The sequence below is a fragment of the Anomaloglossus baeobatrachus genome, chromosome 2, assembly GCF_048569485.1.
Source record: "Anomaloglossus baeobatrachus isolate aAnoBae1 chromosome 2, aAnoBae1.hap1, whole genome shotgun sequence".
NCBI classification, from domain to species: domain Eukaryota; kingdom Metazoa; phylum Chordata; class Amphibia; order Anura; family Aromobatidae; genus Anomaloglossus; species Anomaloglossus baeobatrachus.
The window spans coordinates 181,462,212-181,482,669 of record NC_134354.1 but is presented as its reverse complement, the minus strand read 5'-3'; the positions used below and the strand labels follow the sequence as shown (position 1 = coordinate 181,482,669).

Sequence of the window (20,458 nt, the reverse complement as noted above, 5' to 3'; positions counted from 1 at the left end):
TGTTTGGGCTAAAGAACACAAGGAATGGACATTAGACCAGTGGAAATCTGTGCTTTGATCTGATGAGTCCAAATTTGAGATCTTTGGATCCAACCACCGTGTCTTTGTAGAAAAGGTGAACGGATGGACTCTACATGCCTGGTTCCCACTGTGAAGCATGGAGGAGGAGGTGTGATGTGAAATTAATACAGTACACTAATACAAAATACTGTACAGTACAGTAAAAACATACAAAACAGATTAGCTTACAATAGAATTGGTGTGCGGGAGGTGCACTATAGAGAGAAAAAATTATATATACATATGACAACTTAATTCTAAAAGAATACATAAAAAAAACCCAAATCTATGCTCCCCAAAATAAGGGCAGAACTAAGTCAAATGTCAGGAGGGAATACTGCACAGGCAATTAGATTACAGCACTAGCAATAGCAGAAGGTAAGTACAATACTGTATCCACAAATGCAAATTGATAGACATGCTGTATAGTATACACTGTACTGTACAATGGTATCCTGTATACAGCATACAGTACATATGTAGAGAAAGTTACCTCCAGAGTGGGTCAGAGCGCAGTGAAAGAACGCAACTGGAAGTGTGAATGGTGAGTATTTGCTCTTATTGCAAATCATTGCCCTTAAACGAAGTTACAAATTTATATATATATATATATATATATATATATATATATATATATATATATATTGTGAGATAGCGACCACCAATGTGGTAAATGGTCGCTATATGTTGCAGTGGAGAAGGTCGCTGTGATATTAAACTGAAGAGGTTGCTATGGGACTTGTAGTTCCAAAAAGGCTTGTTTCTGCATATAAGGGTCAGGTTCCCATTAATAATGCCTGTGTGCTGTGCAGGTCTGGGAATCACAGACCTCCACCTGTGGGTGTGTCCAGTCTGATTTAGGAGACTCCGTGTGTGTTCTGCAGAGAGTGTAAGAGCAGAGCAGGGAGCTCTGGGTGTATCAGCCTGTTGGAGGCTGAACACAGGGTTCTGGATTTCAGTCTGGGTTTAGACTGGAAGTAGTGTGCAAGCCAGGCTGTATAGTGCTGTGGCTACTGGACCGAAGCTCTCCTGGAGTGGAGAGACAGACAGGAGTCTGCAGAGTGTCTCTGGGTTCTTGGAAGGAGCCACAGCAAGTGTTGTTCCCTGGCAGGGGCCAGTGTGTACAGGCGCCACACTTCCAATAGAGACTGTACTGGAGTGGAAGCCCACGGTATGTGGTTGTGCTATGTTTTTGCCTTAAGCCAGGAGAGGCCTGTTATGTTTAATGTTTGCCGTTTATGACAAGTTTTTAATAAACGGCTGGAATTTTTATAAAAAGACTGTAGATGTGTTGCTGAAGCTACCTCACCCCGCTGCAAGTGAGTTGAACCCCCAGGTTGCAGGGTGCAACGTTACAATACATATATATATATATATATATATATATATATATATATATATATATAAAATATATTTACTTATTTTTTAATTATTATTTTTTTTAAAGCACAATATAAATGGGTGGTCCTGGTAAAATAATACCGCTTATGATGCCCCTCCAATGCTGCTGCCGTTCCAGTGCTTGAATTAATGCTTCCTTTACCTATCAATCATATGATGTTCATGTATATTTGTACACTATCTGTGCATAATTTTTGTAGTGATTACACATTACTTTGCAGTACGCTCTGATTTTTTGTTAGGGGTAATTCTCCCTTGTGGCTCACCCACCATCTATCTCAATGTTTGTTATGTTGGATACATACTTGTTTTTTTATTTAAAGAGATTGTCCACTACTAAGACAACCCCTTCTCATTCCCTATGTGCGCCCCGATAAAAATAATAAAGCTATACTCAACTCCTGTGTGGTTTCAGCGATATTAGAACTTTTGTTTCCGGGCTCACGTCACATTGTTATGACACACGAGCCCCACGACTAATCAGCGTCGGCTTCCTTTGCCCCTCCTTCGTTCGGTTAAGTGAGTAAAAGCAAGTGAGTGCTGCGGCTGCCCCTCCCTTCCTGCTAATTACTTAAGTGTCCTAGTACTGGACAACTCCTTTAAGTATTAAAAAGGAAGATTTTTGTCTACTCACCGTAAAATCTCATTTTCGGAGCCCTCAGTAGGGGACACAGGGCCACAGGTAAATGTTGCTGGATCTAGGAGGCTGACACTAGACAAACAAAAAGTTATCTCCTCCCCAGCAGTGTATATCCACCAGCTGACAGTACCCAACTCAGATTAGTGGACAAGCAGTAGTCTAATCATAGAAAAGGCACAAACCTATGGAGGGAGCTGTGTCCCACAATGAGGGCTCCGAGAAAAACATTTTATGGCGAGTACACAAAAATCTTCTATTCTCTCTCTCTCGCCTCACTGGGGAACATAGGACCAGTGACATCCCAAAACAGTCCCAAGGGAGGGGATAAAATATAAAAACACGAAGGAGGTGGCCCAGGCTAGACTAGAGATAGGCGACCGTAGACTGCAAAACCTTTCTACTAAGGTTTGCATCTGCTGAGGCGGAAGTATGCACCTATACAACTTCGAAAAAGTGTGCAAACTAGACCACTCAGCAGCTTTACATATCCGGGCAGCAGAGGCCTCGTGATGAATAGCCCAGGAGGCAGCCACTGCCCGAGTGGAATGCACCTTAAGGTAAGGAAGAAGAGATCTACCCTTGACCCGGTATGTTTCCGAAACCACAGAACGAATCAGGTCCGCAATGGTGTATTTAGAGGCCAGAAGACCCTTAGTTGAAAACTGTTTTTTGCCACTTACATAGTATATTACATAGTGTTATATATAACACTATGTAATACACTATGTAAGTGGCAAAAGTTTTCAACAAAAACATACTAAATAACATTTGTGCAGTCTATGAATTTGTTGTAAGAAATAGAATTGCTTCCATCAGATCTTCCTTCGCAGATGACCTAAAATCTGACCTAATAATTTTAAGGCTAGAGAACAACCTCTCTATACTAACTTGGGTTGGAGGCAAAGCCGTAACCACATGGGCAACATCTCTATCAATTTCCGGGTATTTAGGAATTGCCTCATGGACAGTCAGTTTTGATGAACGGTTGAATTTTTCTATTTCTTTGAGAGCAAGTGAAATATTTTACTGAAATCTGGTTAATCTGCTGCTATAGGAGACGGAGTGAAATCTTTTTCCTTGCGGCAACCCTTTGCCTGCTCCATCTCATCCAAATACTTGTCAAAGTTAAACTCCTCAACTGGTGAGGATGAAGATATGGCAGCAGTAGCACTGTCAGAACCCAAGTCCTCTTGCGCCTGGTAGTCTTGTAGCTGCTCATCCTAACTGCTACCTCAGTCAGAGCTTCTTTTCCTTTAGTAAGCGGTTGATCATCAAGCAGTATACGATGACTTGGGTCCACATAAACAGCTGCCAGAAGAATTTTATTTTCTAATAGCTGTGTCTCTCTCCATTTCATTGAAGCAGAAATGCCATCTGGGATTAAACCTCCTCTTTGGGGCAGGCAAAGTTCTTCCACTCCCTTATGAAAATGCCAGGACTTAAATCCTCAGCTTGTAATTTTTTAGTCACGGTAAATGGGTGATTAAACAATTCCTTCAATTCAGCCACCTGTGTCCATTGACCTTCATTTAAGGTTACTTGAGGGTTCACCATATCTATAAGAAATGATTTTAGTTCAAGCAATTAATCGCTCAGCCATTAAATAAGTGCTGCCTCACCGAGTGGCTTGATCAACAATTGCCCCTTTCCCAACACGTCTCTTCAAGATGGAATCAATTTTAGGGGCTCTGGTGGCAATAACCAATTTCCTCACTTTTCCAATCAGATTTCCAGCATACCCGCCCAGTGTCACACATCCGGCTTTTCGCTGGTTTGGCGGATGCGGCGCACGCCAGTAGAGTACGATACAGTACAGTGGCAGCGCCGCAACTTCTGGGTCACATGACAGCATGTGACCGGCGTTTGTCGCGCTGCTACTGTACTGTATACACTGTATTGGAGTGCGCCGCATCCGCCAAAGTCGCGAAAAGCCGGATGTGTGAAATCGGGTTCCCTCTTGCAGACTCTCTCTTATTGCCAGCTGCAGCGCATGCACAACACAGCGCATGTGATGAATATGAAAGTGTTTCGAAGCAGCTTCAACAAGATTATCTAATCCTAAAGTATCATTTTGCTGTTCTTCTGTTGTAATATCTGTTTGTTCCTCAGTTACATGAACAGCGCTGTGGCTCCATCTCACACATGCTAAATCCTAAATCTTCTCCTAGCTGTTGTTCATTACTCTCATTCATAAGTTTAATTGTACTTATCATGTTTGAAGCATTGTCCGTTACAATAGGAAGAACCTGTTCTTTTTTGAGTTTGTAATCTTGCAGAATTTTTTCCACTAAGGCCTGGAGAAACTGGCTGCTGTGATGAGCTTTAGTATCTTTTACTGCCAGTGTCTTGCTAACAAGTTCTTTCTTGTCACAAACATATCGAACATTGATGGCAAAATAATTCAGTGAAATGCAGTGACTCTGGGCCTCCCAGCAAAGGCAATGGGTTTCAAGATAGGACATTCAGACACAGCGTTTTGTGAGGATCCGTTTTTGTGCTCAAAAACAGATCCTAACAAAGAATGAGCAGTCAGTTTGTGTGGCGTTTTTCTAATCTGCTTTTGCTATTGAAAGCATTATTTATGAGCTCAAAAACCTTTCAGGTGATGCTTTTTTTAAAAAGCTGATCTGCTTTTGCAGCTGACAAACGTATCCTAAAAAAACGCAGCAAAAACGCTGTGTGTGAATGTAGCCTTAGATCAGGAATAGAACAGCCATTTATAGGACATTTCACAACTTTCCCAAATTCTTATGAAAAAATATTCAGTACATTCTGCATTGCACTACTGTCCCCAATTTATTATATATTTTAGGAGTCTGAGTCGGTGCATTTTATACTGACTCCGACTCCACCAAAATGAGCTCCGACTCCACAGCCCTGGTCGTATGGCCACATATATTGAACGATACTTGTCAATGGGTGTGAGAAAAAATACGGATGGCACACGAACCACGGATATTCCGACCGTTTCTTACGGATACATAACAAGAGTGATTGATTTATTTGTACAAGGGCTTCTTTTTTGCAGGATCTATTTTCACCATTCTGGAGTACAACTAAATAACTTATTAATTTGAAGAGGTGGGGGGGTGAGAGAATGTAAAAAGTGAGCACATCTGCTATAGTTCCTTACGCAGTATCATGACAGATATATCCATTACACAGCAATAACTAGCACTGATCCTGACAAACATAATGTATCTATCAATGACTGTCAATGGGTTAAAAAAATCAATAGAATGGAGAAAAAGACAGATATTTTACCTTGTAAATATTATGACAACCGAACAGACCCTTTACAAATGGCTATTTGAAATGGTTATCCGGCACTTCCCCCCCCTCCTGAGAGGACTGCACATACCTGCCAGGATGCGTGTATGACTGGTACCATGTACAGCCCTACTTATTAGAATTGCGCAATACCAGCAGCAATGTGCAGACCTGACATCATTAGTGCACGTCACCTCCCCATGCAAAAGTGAGAGGCGTCTTATGACTCCTGTAAAGAGTCTCTGGGAATCTTAACCCTTTAGTGACGGAGCTAATTTTCACCTTAATGACCAGACCAAATTTTGCAATTCTGACCAGTGTCACTTCATGAGGTTATAACTCTAGAACGCTTCAACGGATCCCGGTGATTCTGAGATTGTTTTTTCGTCACATATTGGACTTCATGTTAGTACCAAATTTAGGACAATATTTTTTGTGTTTATTTATGAAAAAAATTGAATATTGGCAAAAATTTTGAAAATTTTGCAATTTTCAACTTTTGAATTTTTATACCGTTAAACCAGAGATTTCTGTGACACAAAATAGTTAATAAATAACATTTCCCACTTATCTACTTTACATCAGCACAATTTTGGAAACAAAATTTTTTTTCGTTAGGAAGTTAGAGGGGTTCAAAGTTTATCAGCGATTTCTCATTTTTACATCAAAATTTACAAAACCATTTTTTTAGGGACCACATCACATTTGAAGTGACTTTGAGAGGCCTAGATGACAGAAAATACCCAAAAGTGACACCATTATAAAAACTGCACCCCCCAAAGTACTCAAAACCACATTCAAGAAGTTTATCAACCCTTCAGGTGCTTCACATGAACAAAAGCAATGTGGAATGAAAAAAAGCAAAAATTAAATTTTACCTAAAAATGTTGCTCTAACCCAAATTTATTCACTTTTAGAAGAAATAACACAACAAAATGGACCCCAAAACTTGTTCCCCACTTTCTTATGAGCACGCCGATACCCCACATGTGGTCAGAAACCTCTGTTTGGACAAATGGGAGGGCTCGGAACAGAAGGAGCAATATTTGAATTTTGGAAAGCAAATTTGGCTGAAATAGATTGCGGGCACCATGTTGCATTTACAGGTCCGCTAAGGTACCTAAACAGAAGAAATCCCTCACAAGTGACACCATTTTGGAAACTAGACCCCTCAAGGCTTCTATCTAGGGGTATAGTGAGCATTTTAGATCCACAGGTACTTCACAGATTTTGTTAACGTTACGTTGTCATATTGAAAATTTTAATAATTTTCTCAAAAATGTTGCTTTAGCATCAATTTTCTCACTTTTTCAAGAGGTAATTCCAAAAATTTGACCTCAAGGTTTGTTAACCACTTTTTTATGAGCGCGGTGATACCTCACATGTGGTCTGAAACCTTTGTTTGGACAAATGGGAGGGCTTGGAACGAAAGGAGCAATATTTGAATTTTGGAAAGGAAATTTGGCTGAAAAAGATTGCGGGCACCATGTCACATTTGGAGGACCCCTAAGGTACCTAAACAGCAGAAACCCCGCACAAGTGACCCCATTTTGGAAACTAGGCCCCTCAAGGAATTTATCTAGATGTTTGGTGAGTACCCTGAACCCCCAGGTGCTTCACAGAATTTTATAACGTTGAGCCATGAAAAAAAAAAAATAAAATTTTACCACAAAATTGTTATTTCAACCAGGTAGCTTTTTTTTTTACAAGAGTAAAAGGAAAAAATTCAGCAAAACATTTATTGTGCAATTTCTCCTGAGTTTGGCGATACCTTATATGTGGTGGAAATCAACTGTTTGGGTGCACAGGAGGGCTCGGAAGGGAAGGAGTGCCATTTGACTGCAAAATTGGCTGGAATCAATAGCGGATGCCAGGTTGCATTTGGAGAGCCCCTGAGGTGCCTAAACAGTGGCTGTCCCCCACAAGTGACTCCATTCTGGAAACAAGACACCTCAAGGCTTTTATCTAGGTGTATAGTGAGCAGTTTGAATCCACGAATACTTCACAGAATTTGATAAACTTAGGTTGCCATATTGAAAATTTTCATTTTTTTCACAAAAATGTTGCTTCAGCATCAAATTTCTCACTTTTTCAAGAGACAACAACAAACCGTGGACCCAACAGGTTGTTATCCAATGTCTTATGAGCACAGGGATACCCCACATGTGGCCAAAAACCTCTGTTTGGATAAATGGGAGGGCTTGGAATGGAAGGGGTACCATTTGAATTCTGGAAAAGTTGAGATAAATTGCGGGCACCATGTCACATTTGCAGGGCCTCTTGGGTACCTATACATTAGAAACCCCCCACAAGTGACTCCATTTTGGAAACTGGATTTTATTCAGGAGTATAGTAAGCATTTTGAATCCACAGGTACTTCACAAAAATGTTGCTGTAGCAACAAATTTCTCACTTTTAGGCTATGTGGCCATGATCCAGCGACACGGCGTCTAGTACACAGTGTCAGCCTCCTGCAGAGATGTGAGTGTTGTCCACGAGAGAATGCAGCTGCCCATGCCCACGATTTGGGTTCAGGCTGCTGTGGAGCTCTATGCTACCTGCAGAGAACACTCATCTCCGCAGCATAAATTGACATGCTGAGGCTCGGGAAGCTGCACCACAGGTCGGTTTATGCTGCGGAGAAGAGAAGCACAGTGGGCACGGGATTTCTAAAAATCCTTCCACTGTGCTTCTACAGCACAACGCAGCGCTATGGACGCAGGGAAAACACTCTGCGCCCAAAACGCTGCAAATCCCGATTGTGGGCGCACAGCCTAAAATGCTACAATGGATGAATGGATAGATGTCAAACAAATATAACGTCCCACCCCCTGCATATTCTAAGCTGGTGCCCTTTAGTGCCTTTCATGTGGCACTAAAGGGTGCCTAGCCTTGTATTTAGCCCCCCAAAAAATTAATAATTAAAATAAACGACGTGGGGTCCCCCCTATTTTTGATAGCCAGCTAGGGTAAAGCAGACAGCTGTAGCCTGCAAACCACAGCTGACAGCTTCACCTTGGCTGGTGATCAATTTGGAGGGCTCCCCAGGCGTTTTTTAAAAAAAAAAAACGTGGGGTCCCCCCCAAATTAGATCACCAGCCAAGGTGAAGCAGACAGCTGGGTTCTGGTATTCTCAGGGTGGGAAGAGCCATGGTTATTGGACTCTTCCCAGCCTAAAAATAGCAGGCCGCAGCCGCCCCAGAAGTGGCGCATCTATTAGATGCGCCAATCCTGGCGCTTCGCTCCAGCTCATCCCGCGCCCTGGTGCGGTGGCAGACGGGGTAATATATGGGGTTGATACCAGCTGTAATGTCCCATTATTAATGGAGGTCCCACGCCGACTCTGGATCTTCTAGAATATGGGGGGCACGTTCAGGGAATGTATCCCCCATTTTCTGGAAGAGCAAGCTCTCCATGAGCAGTGTGGGTGCAGTAATGTGAGAAAACTGCACTCACACTGCCCCGGTCCAACCTAGGGCAGAGTGACCTGCAGTAACCTCATTCTAGAATATGAGGGGCACGCTCACAGAACGTACCCCCCATTTTCTAGAACAGCAGTCTCTCCATGTGAGGAGTGTGGCTGCAGATTACCGCACTCACCCTCCCCCGGTCCACAGTGGAGCAGCCTGTGCAGTAGCGACGTCAGCATCCCTGCTTGCAGGGATCCAGCTGACAGCCGCTGTCTGCGCATGCGCCGCCAGCTTTCAAGAAGGAGGCGGCGTGATCGCGGGGCCGGAGCACCAGCAGCCAGGTAACGTATGACCGGGGGCTGGGGGGGGTGACGGGGGGTGACGGGGGGACCTGGGGACAACTTTCTGCCGCATGTGACGTGTCACATGCGGCAGAAAGAGCAGGATGAATGCGGCCGCCATCTTCCACGCTCCGGAGGGAGGAGGGGGGAGGCGGCTCTGGAGAACCGGAGGGGGCTCCGGGGACCAGAGATCTCCGGTGTACCGGAGGAGAGGTCAGGGGGAGGACATTTCCCTCCGATCTGAAATGTTTGATCATTTCAGATCGGAGGGAAATGAATGCAGAGCCGGCGGCGGCGGGAGTTTTCACCGCGCGTCGGCGCCATCTTGGATTTTCCGGAGGGGGGGTAGGGGTGGTGGGGGGACTCTCCGGTACCGGGGGCTTTGGGGGCACTAAGGGCTCATATTTATTTCTCATCTGACATGTTTGATCACGTCAGATGAGACATAAATCAATTTTACCGGCCATTTATTTTTTTTAATGTTGTCGCCGGTATACGGTGTATACCGGCAATCGCATTAACGGGGTCCAAAAAAACACCCCGATTGATAATCTTGGGGGTCTCAGCTACCTCCGGTAGCTGAAACCCCCGAGATTTTTCGTCACTGGGGGGCGCTACAAGCTTTTTCCGGCCTGACGTCTCAAGACGTCGGAACAGAATAAGTACCCTGTTTTTCCGACGTCTTGAGACGTTAGGCCGTCGCTATGGGGTTAAACAAACCATTCTTCAGTCTATAGCAATGTAATGTGCTTGGTTTTATGTAATCACAGTCTTACAGAGAATCAGTCGTCAAAACGTAATACTCCATCTGAGACCAGCATGATGCAGGGGTAGAGATCCTGAATCCAGCGATGGGTCACAACCTGGACTGCTTGCTGCAGTTTTGATAAAATCACTGTTTTCTCAGCTGTAGATCTATCAGTTCTCTGAATACTGAGTTCTGTATAACCCTATAACCCCACCCACACATCACTGATTGGCAGTCTTCTGTGTACACTCTGCAAAGGCAGGAAGCTTTCAGTCAGTGGTGCGAGTTGGATTATACAGAGTTAATGCATATGGAGGATTATCCTAGTCCTCTACTGATAAAATCACTGTTTTATCAGCAGGAGATTATGAAAACTACAGCAAGTAGCCCAATAAGTGGGCTTTGCTGGAATCACTGTCTCTGTCTCTACATAATGATGCTTTCAGATAAGCAGGCAACAACCTGGCGACAGATTCCTTTAGGGCTCCTTCAGACAACATTATAAATCGGACATTTGCTATATGGTTTTTTATCGGATAGCATACTGATCCATGTTATTCAATGAGGCAATGCAGATGACGGATTTTGTTCACTGCCAAAATCTGTCTGAAAAGAATCGCAACTTGCTGCAATATAACTCTGAAATCAATGTCCAGGAAGCAGGAATCTACGGCAGACACCATCCAATTTTCCAAAGTGCTTTATTCTAATATCACGTGCAGTTAAAAGTAGCGGGGAGAGAACCGGGTGCAGGCCCCCTAATGGACAACGGCCATTTCGCACGTCCTTGTGCTTCTACGGGTCCAATTAGACGTAGATTCCTGCTGCCTGGACATTGGCTTGGATCTTCTTTCCGGAGGACTGAAGCTGACCTATAATGTAGCAACAAGTGAACAAGTCCTGCACCGCCTGCCCTCAGATTACCTCCAAGTTCAGTGGCTCACGTGCTGATGACTGCCATGTAGCGCTGGTTTGCAGGCGCAGCGTGCTGGTCGGTATTGAGCAGCTAGGAGATCCAACAACAGGAAGATGAAAAATCAACCGCAAACAGCTGCTATGCCAAACAATTTCTTTTTTATTCAAGCGTTCTTTTCATCGGTGCAGATAAAAATGCGGGAGGTGACTAGGATGCGAGTCCCTCCAAAGGACGACGGCCGTTTCGTCTGTAAGTCAGACTTCTACGGGTCCACGTCGGGGAATGGCCGCACGCACCTTATAAAGGGGAGTGCATCCAGGCCACATCACCGCACATTAAAAACAGAGGAATGCACACATGATAGTGATTAACATAAGTGCAGACAACACATCCCATTTAAAACATGGTCATACAATCAATGTGACACACATTTCAAAAACAAACATGAAAACAGGGGAAAAAAAAGGAAAAAATTCACCTGAAAGGTACAGAGGCATTTATCAATGTCATATCAATACATAACCCATTATGTTCATATTATTCTTTTTAATGACATAACCACTCATTTATCAAAAGATCCAAAATGAATCCATCACTCGAAAATAATTTGCAAAAAATCAGTTTTATGCAAGCCGGTATTATAAGAATACCGCTAGGTCGTTACGGTCATTCAAACCCAGGTTTCCCTGCGCTCCAAATTTTATTATCATACTTGCTTCTTTACGTAGCAATAACTTATGGAGATCGCCCCCTTGTGGAGGCAGGGAAACCTGGACTAGTCCTGCAAAGCGCAAGATGTTGGGATTACCTTCATGTGCTGTGCGAATGTGTTCTATTAGCCTAGGAGAACCTTTACCTGTGGAAATCGATTTATAGTGCTCCCTAAAGCGTATGTACATGCACCTTATTGTCTTCCCTATATAAAATCTTCCACAGGGGCATACAATCACATAAACCACATACTTCGTCTTGCAGGAAATAAACTGCCTGACCTGGTGAGAAAAGGAACCAATTTGAAGAGATGTACCAGTGAGATGTAAGGCGCAAAACTTGCAGTGACCGCAGCGAAAATTCCCAACGGGCGAACATTTCTCGAGCCATGTGGACTGACAGGTCACCCTGTTTTTCACCAGCAGATCTCTCAAATTATTACACCGTCTATAAGAGACTAGGGGTCCTGCATCTGTCATACTCTTTAGATCCGGGTCGTTGGCAAGGATATGCCAATTCTTTTTTATGGCTTTTTTTATTACTCCATCTAAGGGGCCAAACCTAAAACTGAACATAAACCTATTTACGGCATTGTTCGTTTTTCTCACCTTTTTTGCCTTTGCCTGACTATGTGACAATTTTCCAATACCAGAAGATTGGCTGACCCATAGATTTTCAGAACTCTCAGAACACGCCTTCTCATACGCAGAATCAATTAATGTACTAGGGTAACCCCGTGCCAATAACCTTGATCTTAAATCCCCAGCTTGTTCTTCAAAAATCTCTTTTACATTATTGATCCTCCTTAGTCTCAAAAACTGAGAGTAGGGTAAAGCTACTTTAGTATGAGTGGGGTGGGCACTCTGAAAGTGCAGTAACGAGTTAGAGGTCTGACTTACAGACGAAACGGCCGTCGTCCTTTGGAGGGACTCGCATCCTAGTCACCTCCCGCATTTGTATTTGCACCGATGAAAAGAACGCTTGAATAAAAAAGAAATTGTTTGGCATAGCAGCTGTTTGCGGTCGATTTTTCATCTTCCTGTTGTTGGATCTCCTAGCTGCTCAATACCGACCAGCACGCTGCGCCTGCAAACCAGCGCTACATGGCAGTCATCAGCACGTGAGCCACTGAACTTGGAGGTAATCTGAGGGCAGGCGGTGCAGGACTTGTTCACTTGTTGCTACAGTATATTTGGATTCTTTTCTGGAGTCTTTTTTGCACGCTGTTGCCGGGCTCAGTACCAAAGTTCGCAAGAGACTGTGTGTTTTATCACATTTGCGGTGGCCACGATGGAACTGATGGACAATGAAAGCGCAAGTTCTGTGGACGTTCCAGGTGTACAGGCGGGGAGGATCGATGCGGCTTCCTTTTTCGAGGAATGCAATCTAAAAAAGGACACTGAGGTACTTGGCATTAAAACACTCGAAAATAAGATATATTCCCTCTCTGACAGAGAGGTGCGTCTATTTTGGACTATAAAGTCGTTACAGTCTTATGTTGATTGCGGCAGGGTCCCTAGGGGCCTCCGAGTGATAAAAACATTGTCCCATTTTCAAGATGATAAAAACTTTACTAAAGAATGGGAGAGCATTCAGCATGATTGTTCCATGAGGCTGCTACAGCTGGTCTTGAAGAAAAATGAGGAGGAATATTCAGCTCTGAACATACAGCTGGACGTTTTGAAAAAAGACACTCGTTCACGTGTCACTGAGGGTGTATGGTTAACATTCATACAGAATTTGGACAAAAAATTGATTGACACTCAGACAGAGATTAAAATTAAAAAAAGAGAAAAGTTTATGAGAGATAAAAAAGATTACGAAATGGGACAAATTTTCTGTTGGACAAAAGATCGCACTAAAAATTATAAAAGAAAACCTTATATAAAAAACAAAAAATTGGGTAACCAGGAAAGAGGGTACTGGACCACTGAATCGGAGTCCAGTGGCTCTGAGGATGTGGTTCCAGGCCCCTCTAGAACGGTGACCCCTCAAGTTGGGCCAAATCCTGCCCCTTTAGGAAACGCATCCGTAGGGGGGGCAGGAAGAGGCACAAGGGGAAGAGGTCACAAGAGAAAATTTGTCTCATGGAAGAATTAGAATATTTGTCACCCTCTCTCTCTCCTTCTGCCAATAATGTTGTTAACCTGTCTGAACATGTGTTGACCGATGATATGGTAGCCGTCCTATCTAGAGGTTTAAATTTTTGCGTGCCAGAAGAGTTTGATTTTTCTGAATTCAGAATTGATTTATATAAAGCCACAAGGAAAATGCACTTGCATAAGTTTTTTCACCAGACGTCGACCACTTCGACTATAGTCCCTGAGGGTCACCAACCTTGCACAACTGAGGGGTGCGATTGGGATATCACGGGGGCTTTTGACTCCACTGTAACCCAGGCCGCTGGTTTGCTGTTGAGTCTGAATGACCCCGAGGGCGAAAAGCCTTTTGACCCAGGTGGTGACACTAATGAATGTGGTAGATTCACTAAGGGGGTGAAATCTAATTTTTTCCCCCCGGTGGCCCATGGTAATTTAATTGATGTGTTTCAGGAAGCAGTTGTCAAGGATGTGGAGGCATTGCTATATCCCAAAATGGATAATAATCTTAATGAGGGAGAAGCGGCAGCGGTAAAAATAATGCGCACGTGGAATGACACAGTATTCCGCCAAGCGGATAAAGGCGGTAATATTGTGTTGTTAACGTGCACCGCTTATATTAAAGAATGCTTAAGGCATCTGCAGGATCGTGATACATACACTCCCTTACAATCTAACCCCATTACTGAGTATAAGAAGCAATTAACACGCTTATTGGGGAGATATGTAACACTCGGTTTTCTCACTAGCACTCAGGTCGAAAAATTAATTCCAGAATTTCCCACAAAACCCCATTGGTATGCTATACCTAAGATACACAAAGATAGTGTCAACCCCCCTGGCCGCCCGATAGTGGCTGGCATCGGTTCGTTAACTGAGCCGTTGTCCCACTATCTTGATTGGTTATTGAGGCCTCTGATGGAAAGAATCCCTTCCTATGTGAAGGATAGTAACGATTTTATATCTTTGTTGAGAGGTTTTGATTGGCAGGAGGGGTTTAATCTTGTGTCCATCGATGTGGAAAGCCTGTATACACGGATACCCCAGAACCTGGGTGTACAGGCAGTGAGGGAGACAGTGGCTCGCAGTGGAAAAACGCAGTTGTATTGCGATTTTGTAGGTGAAGCTTTGAATTTTGTGCTTTCAAAAAACGCATTCATGTTCCTGGATAAATGGTACGTCCAGTGCGGGGGTACTGCAATGGGTACCCCCGTATCGTGCGCTATGGCTAATATTTTTTTGGGTTTTTTTGAGAGCGTATACGTTTTCGTTAGCACAAACCCATTTCTCAAGCACGTGAAGTTGTTCCTCAGATATGTGGACGACATATTCATGGTGTGGGATGGTACAGAGGAGGAGTTCACAGGTTTTGTCACCTACCTTAATAGTACAAACACCATGAATATGTCGTTTACATCATGTTTTGGAGGCAACGTTATAACATTTTTGGATATAGAGGTAGAAGTGAAAGAAGGGTTAATATTGACAAGGATGTATAGGAAACCAACTGCCTCTAACTCGTTACTGCACTTTCAGAGTGCCCACCCCACTCATACTAAAGTAGCTTTACCCTACTCTCAGTTTTTGAGACTAAGGAGGATCAATAATGTAAAAGAGATTTTTGAAGAACAAGCTGGGGATTTAAGATCAAGGTTATTGGCACGGGGTTACCCTAGTACATTAATTGATTCTGCGTATGAGAAGGCGTGTTCTGAGAGTTCTGAAAATCTATGGGTCAGCCAATCTTCTGGTATTGGAAAATTGTCACATAGTCAGGCAAAGGCAAAAAAGGTGAGAAAAACGAACAATGCCGTAAATAGGTTTATGTTCAGTTTTAGGTTTGGCCCCTTAGATGGAGTAATAAAAAAAGCCATAAAAAAGAATTGGCATATCCTTGCCAACGACCCGGATCTAAAGAGTATGACAGATGCAGGACCCCTAGTCTCTTATAGACGGTGTAATAATTTGAGAGATCTGCTGGTGAAAAACAGGGTGACCTGTCAGTCCACATGGCTCGAGAAATGTTCGCCCGTTGGGAATTTTCGCTGCGGTCACTGCAAGTTTTGCGCCTTACATCTCACTGGTACATCTCTTCAAATTGGTTCCTTTTCTCACCAGGTCAGGCAGTTTATTTCCTGCAAGACAAAGTATGTGGTTTATGTGATTGTATGCCCCTGTGGAAGATTTTATATAGGGAAGACAATAAGGTGCATGTACATACGCTTTAGGGAGCACTATAAATCGATTTCCACAGGTAAAGGTTCTCCTAGGCTAATAGAACACATTCGCACAGCACATGAAGGTAATCCCAACATCTTGCGCTTTGCAGGACTAGTCCAGGTTTCCCTGCCTCCACAAGGGGGCGATCTCCATAAGTTATTGCTACGTAAAGAAGCAAGTATGATAATAAAATTTGGAGCGCAGGGAAACCTGGGTTTGAATGACCGTAACGACCTAGCGGTATTCTTATAATACCGGCTTGCATAAAACTGATTTTTTGCAAATTATTTTCGAGTGATGGATTCATTTTGGATCTTTTGATAAATGAGTGGTTATGTCATTAAAAAGAATAATATGAACATAATGGGTTATGTATTGATATGACATTGATAAATGCCTCTGTACCTTTCAGGTGAATTTTTTCCTTTTTTTCCCCCTGTTTTCATGTTTGTTTTTGAAATGTGTGTCACATTGATTGTATGACCATGTTTTAAATGGGATGTGTTGTCTGCACTTATGTTAATCACTATCATGTGTGCATTCCTCTGTTTTTAATGTGCGGTGATGTGGCCTGGATGCACTCCCCTTTATAAGGTGCGTGCGGCCATTCCCCGACGTGGACCCGTAGAAGTCTGACTTACAGACGAAACGGCCGTCGTCCTTTGGAGGGACTCGCATCCTAGTCACCTCCCGCATTTTTATCTGCACCGATGAAAAGAACGCTTGAATAAAAAAGAAATTGTTTGGCATAGCAGCTGTTTGCGGTCGATTTTTCATCTTCCTGTTGTTGAAGCTGACCTATAAACCCGGCTATAAGGTATTGCACGCTTTGGTGCAGTAACTGCCTTTGCATAGTATACTTCATAACTCTGACATCAGATAAGACTCACCCATATTATATATATATTATATATATCTGCTACTGTAAAAAAACGGATTGTATACTCACTGCACACGGACAAAAAGTGAGAAAGAAATTGTACCACTTTTCTCAATGAAAATCAGCCAATTTTCTACACTGTGGTGTGAACCGAGCCTTAAAGTGGATGTTGTTAAAATAAAAGGCATGAAGACACAGCTGAAGTGACATGTGCTATAACACGCTCTCATTAGAGAAACCTACGAGAGACAGGATTACTTACCGACTGAATGGTGAACTGCAAAAAGTTCTTACAAAGTGTGGGAGAAAACTGATTAGTAAAATTCTCTTCCCCTAAGCCAAGTTTTCCATATCGTCCATCACCAAAGGTATAAAGTAGGCCTTTGTCTACAGAACAAACATATAAAACATGTTAGAACTTGGAAAAAGCAGATAAAATGGACATTTTTATAACCTGTGTACATTGTCGTTGTACAGTGCCTGGATAAAGTATTCATACCTGGTGAATGTTTCCACATTTTATCACATCACACCCAAAAACTTAAATGTATTTTATTGGTATTTTATGTGATATATGCAACATAGCAAGGGTTTGTGAAGTATAAAGGAAATGATACATGGTCTGCTAAACATTCTAAAAATATAAATCTGAAAATTGTGACATGCAGGAATCAATACGTTGTATGACCACCTTTCGCTAAAATTACTGCTGCAAGTCTTTTGGGTAGGTCTCTGCCGGATTTTCACATCTGCCATTTTTGTCCATTCTTTGCAAACTATCTCTAGCTCAGTAAGATTGGATGTAGAGCGTCCGTGAAGAGCAATTTTCAAGTCTTACCACAGATTCCCAATGGGATTTAGGTCTGGAGTTTGACTGGGCCATTCACACACATGAATATGCTTTCATTTAAACCATGTAACTGGCAGTATGTTTAGGGTCATTATCTTGTTGGAAGGTGAAGCTACGTCTCAGTCCTAACTTTATTTTTACAATCTCTAACAGGTTTTCCTCCAGGATTGCTCTGTATTTAGTTCCATCCAACTTCCCATCAATCCTGTCCCTGTTGGAGAAAAACATCCCCACAACATGATACTGCCGCCACCATGTTTGATGGTAGAGCTAGCGTTTATCGGGTGATGTGCAGTGTTCGTTTTCCTCCATACATAGCATTTTGCATTTAGCCCAAAAAAGTACTACTTTGGTCTCATCTGACCAGAGCACCTTCTGCCACATGCTAGCTGTGGCCTATATATGGCTTTTTGCAATCTGCAAACAGGACTTCTTATATCTTGCTTTCAAAAATGGCTTTCTTCTCGGCACTCTTCTAAAAAGACCAGATTTATTTAATAGTCATCTTGTGAACAGCTTCTCCCACCTGAGCTGTGAATCTTTGCAGCTCCTTCAAAATGACCAGGGGCCTCTTCAATGCTTCACTGCTCTCCTTGCTTGGGATGTCAGTTTAGGTGGACGACCATGTCTTGGCAGGTTTGCAGTTGTGCCATACTTCCACTTTTGGATGATGGATTGAACAGTGATACACGAGATGTTTAGAACTTGAGTATTTTATTTATTTTTTTTTTTATAACCTAACCCTGGTTTACTCTTCTCCACAACTTTATACTGGACCTGTCTGGTGTGTTCCTTGGTTTTCATTATACTATGTTATCCCTAATTCACAAAGAAACCTCTGAGAACTTCACTGATCAGCTGCAGATACTGAGAATAAATTACACACAGGTGAACTCAATTTACTAATTAGGTGACTTCTGGAGGCAATTGGTCAATTAGTCACTAAGGATTTTATTTAGTGGTAAGAAGATACAGGTAGTTAAATACAAATTCACTTCAGAATTTTCAAATTTATATTATTAAAACAGAAAACCATGTATTATTTCCTTTACACCTCACAAATACTACTTTATGTTGGTATATCATATAAAATCCCAATAATATACACTTAAGTTTGTGGGTGTAACATGAAATAATATGGAAAAGTTTATGGGGTATGGATATTTTTTACATTATATATGTATATGTATATGTATATATATATATATATATATATATATATATATATATATATATATATATATAGGCAAAAATTAAGAGACCACTGCACAGTTTTATAAAAATCAGCTTCTCTACATGTCTGACATCCATTCGGTTCCAGTTAAATTCCAACCAGAGTACACCTCATTCTACTTAATGTGCTTCTGATTAGGTGATCACCTGAACCAAATCTTATTTAACGAGGGAAAGTATGAAAAACACTGCTGTGGTCTTCACAGAGCTCTTGCAATAGCACAACCTCGATGTCAAAACAAGTGCTAATAATGTCCCAAAGGTAATAGGAATGAAAAAAATAACTTTTAACCATGAAAAGAAAAGTCTTGAGTGAGAAAAAGAAGGGCTCAATACTGGCTTACTAGCAAAGGGATTCAGTGAGCGTGATGTTGCCTTCATCCTTAAAATTTCTAAGACGGCAGTCCATTACAACTAGGTCAAGCAGCAATCATTGGGGACAACAAAGCTACAGACCAGCAGAGGGCGAAAGGGACTCTCCACTGACCGGTGTGATCGTCATCTTATTCGAATGTCATTCAGCAACTGCAGGATGACATCAAGTGACCTACAAAAGGAATGGCAAATGGCAGCTGGGGTGAAGTGCACGGCAAGAAGAGTTCATAGCAGGCTCCTAGAGGCAGGGCTCAAGTCATGTAAAGTTAGAAAAAACCTGAAAGCCTTTCATCAATGAGAAGCAAAGGAGAGCAAGGCTGAAGTTTGCCAGAGACCATATGGATTGGACCATAGAGGATTGGAGTAAGGTATTCTTCTCTGATGAGTCTAATTTTCAGCTTTGGCCAACACCTGGTCGTCTAATGGTTAGACGGAGATCTGGAGAGGCGTACAAGTCAGTGTCTTGCACCCACTGTGAAATTTGGTGGAGGATCGGTGATGATCTGGGGATGCTTCAGCAAGGCTGGAATTCAGCAGATTAAACTTTATGAAGGACATATGAATCAAGCCGCATACAAGGTTATCCTGGAAAAACAGTTGCTTCCTTCTGCTCAGGTAATGTTCCCCAATTCTGAGGACTGATTTTTCCAGCAGGACAATGTGCCATGCCACACAGCTAGGTCAATCAATGTGTGGATGAAGGACCACCACATCAAAACTCTGTCATGGCCAGCCCAATCTCCAGACCTGAACCCCATTGAAAACCTCTGGAATGTAATCAAGAGGAAGATGGATAGTTACAAGCCATCAAACAAAAAAGAACTGCTTAAATTTTAGTACCAGGAGTGTCATAAAGTCACCCAAAAGCAGTGTGAAAGACTGGTGGAAAGCATGCCAAGACGCATGAAAGCTGTGATTAAAATCATGGTTATTTCACAAAATATTGATTTCTGAACTCTTCCTGAGTGAAAACATTAGTATTGTTGTCTCCAAATGATTATAACTTGTTTTCTTTGCGTTATTTAAGGTGTGAAAGCAATGCATTGTTTTGTTATTTTGACCATTTCTCATTTTCAGAAAATAAATACAAAATTGATTGCATGGAAATATAGAGACGTTGTCAGTATTTTATAGACTAAAAGAACAGTCTACATTTTGCTCAAAAATATACCTATAAAGACAAAAATCAGAAAAACTGACAATTTTGCAGCGGTCTATTAATTTTTGCCAGATATATATATATATATATATGCAAACATATACACATGCACAGTGCCCTCCATGTCTAGTAGTGCCTCTCCAGT

At 42.3% G+C, this 20,458-nt stretch overlaps 1 protein-coding gene across 1 annotated transcript in view; it reads right to left on the bottom strand.

Annotated features, from left to right (window-relative positions):
- RPGR (retinitis pigmentosa GTPase regulator) overlaps positions 1–20,458 on the bottom strand; it is a 118,846-nt gene that overhangs the window by 33,579 nt on the left and 64,809 nt on the right. Inside the window, exon 9 of the mRNA XM_075335508.1 lies at positions 16,959–17,083. Within this exon, the coding sequence (XP_075191623.1) occupies positions 16,959–17,083 (125 nt within the window). The remainder of the gene's footprint in view (positions 1–16,958; positions 17,084–20,458) is intronic.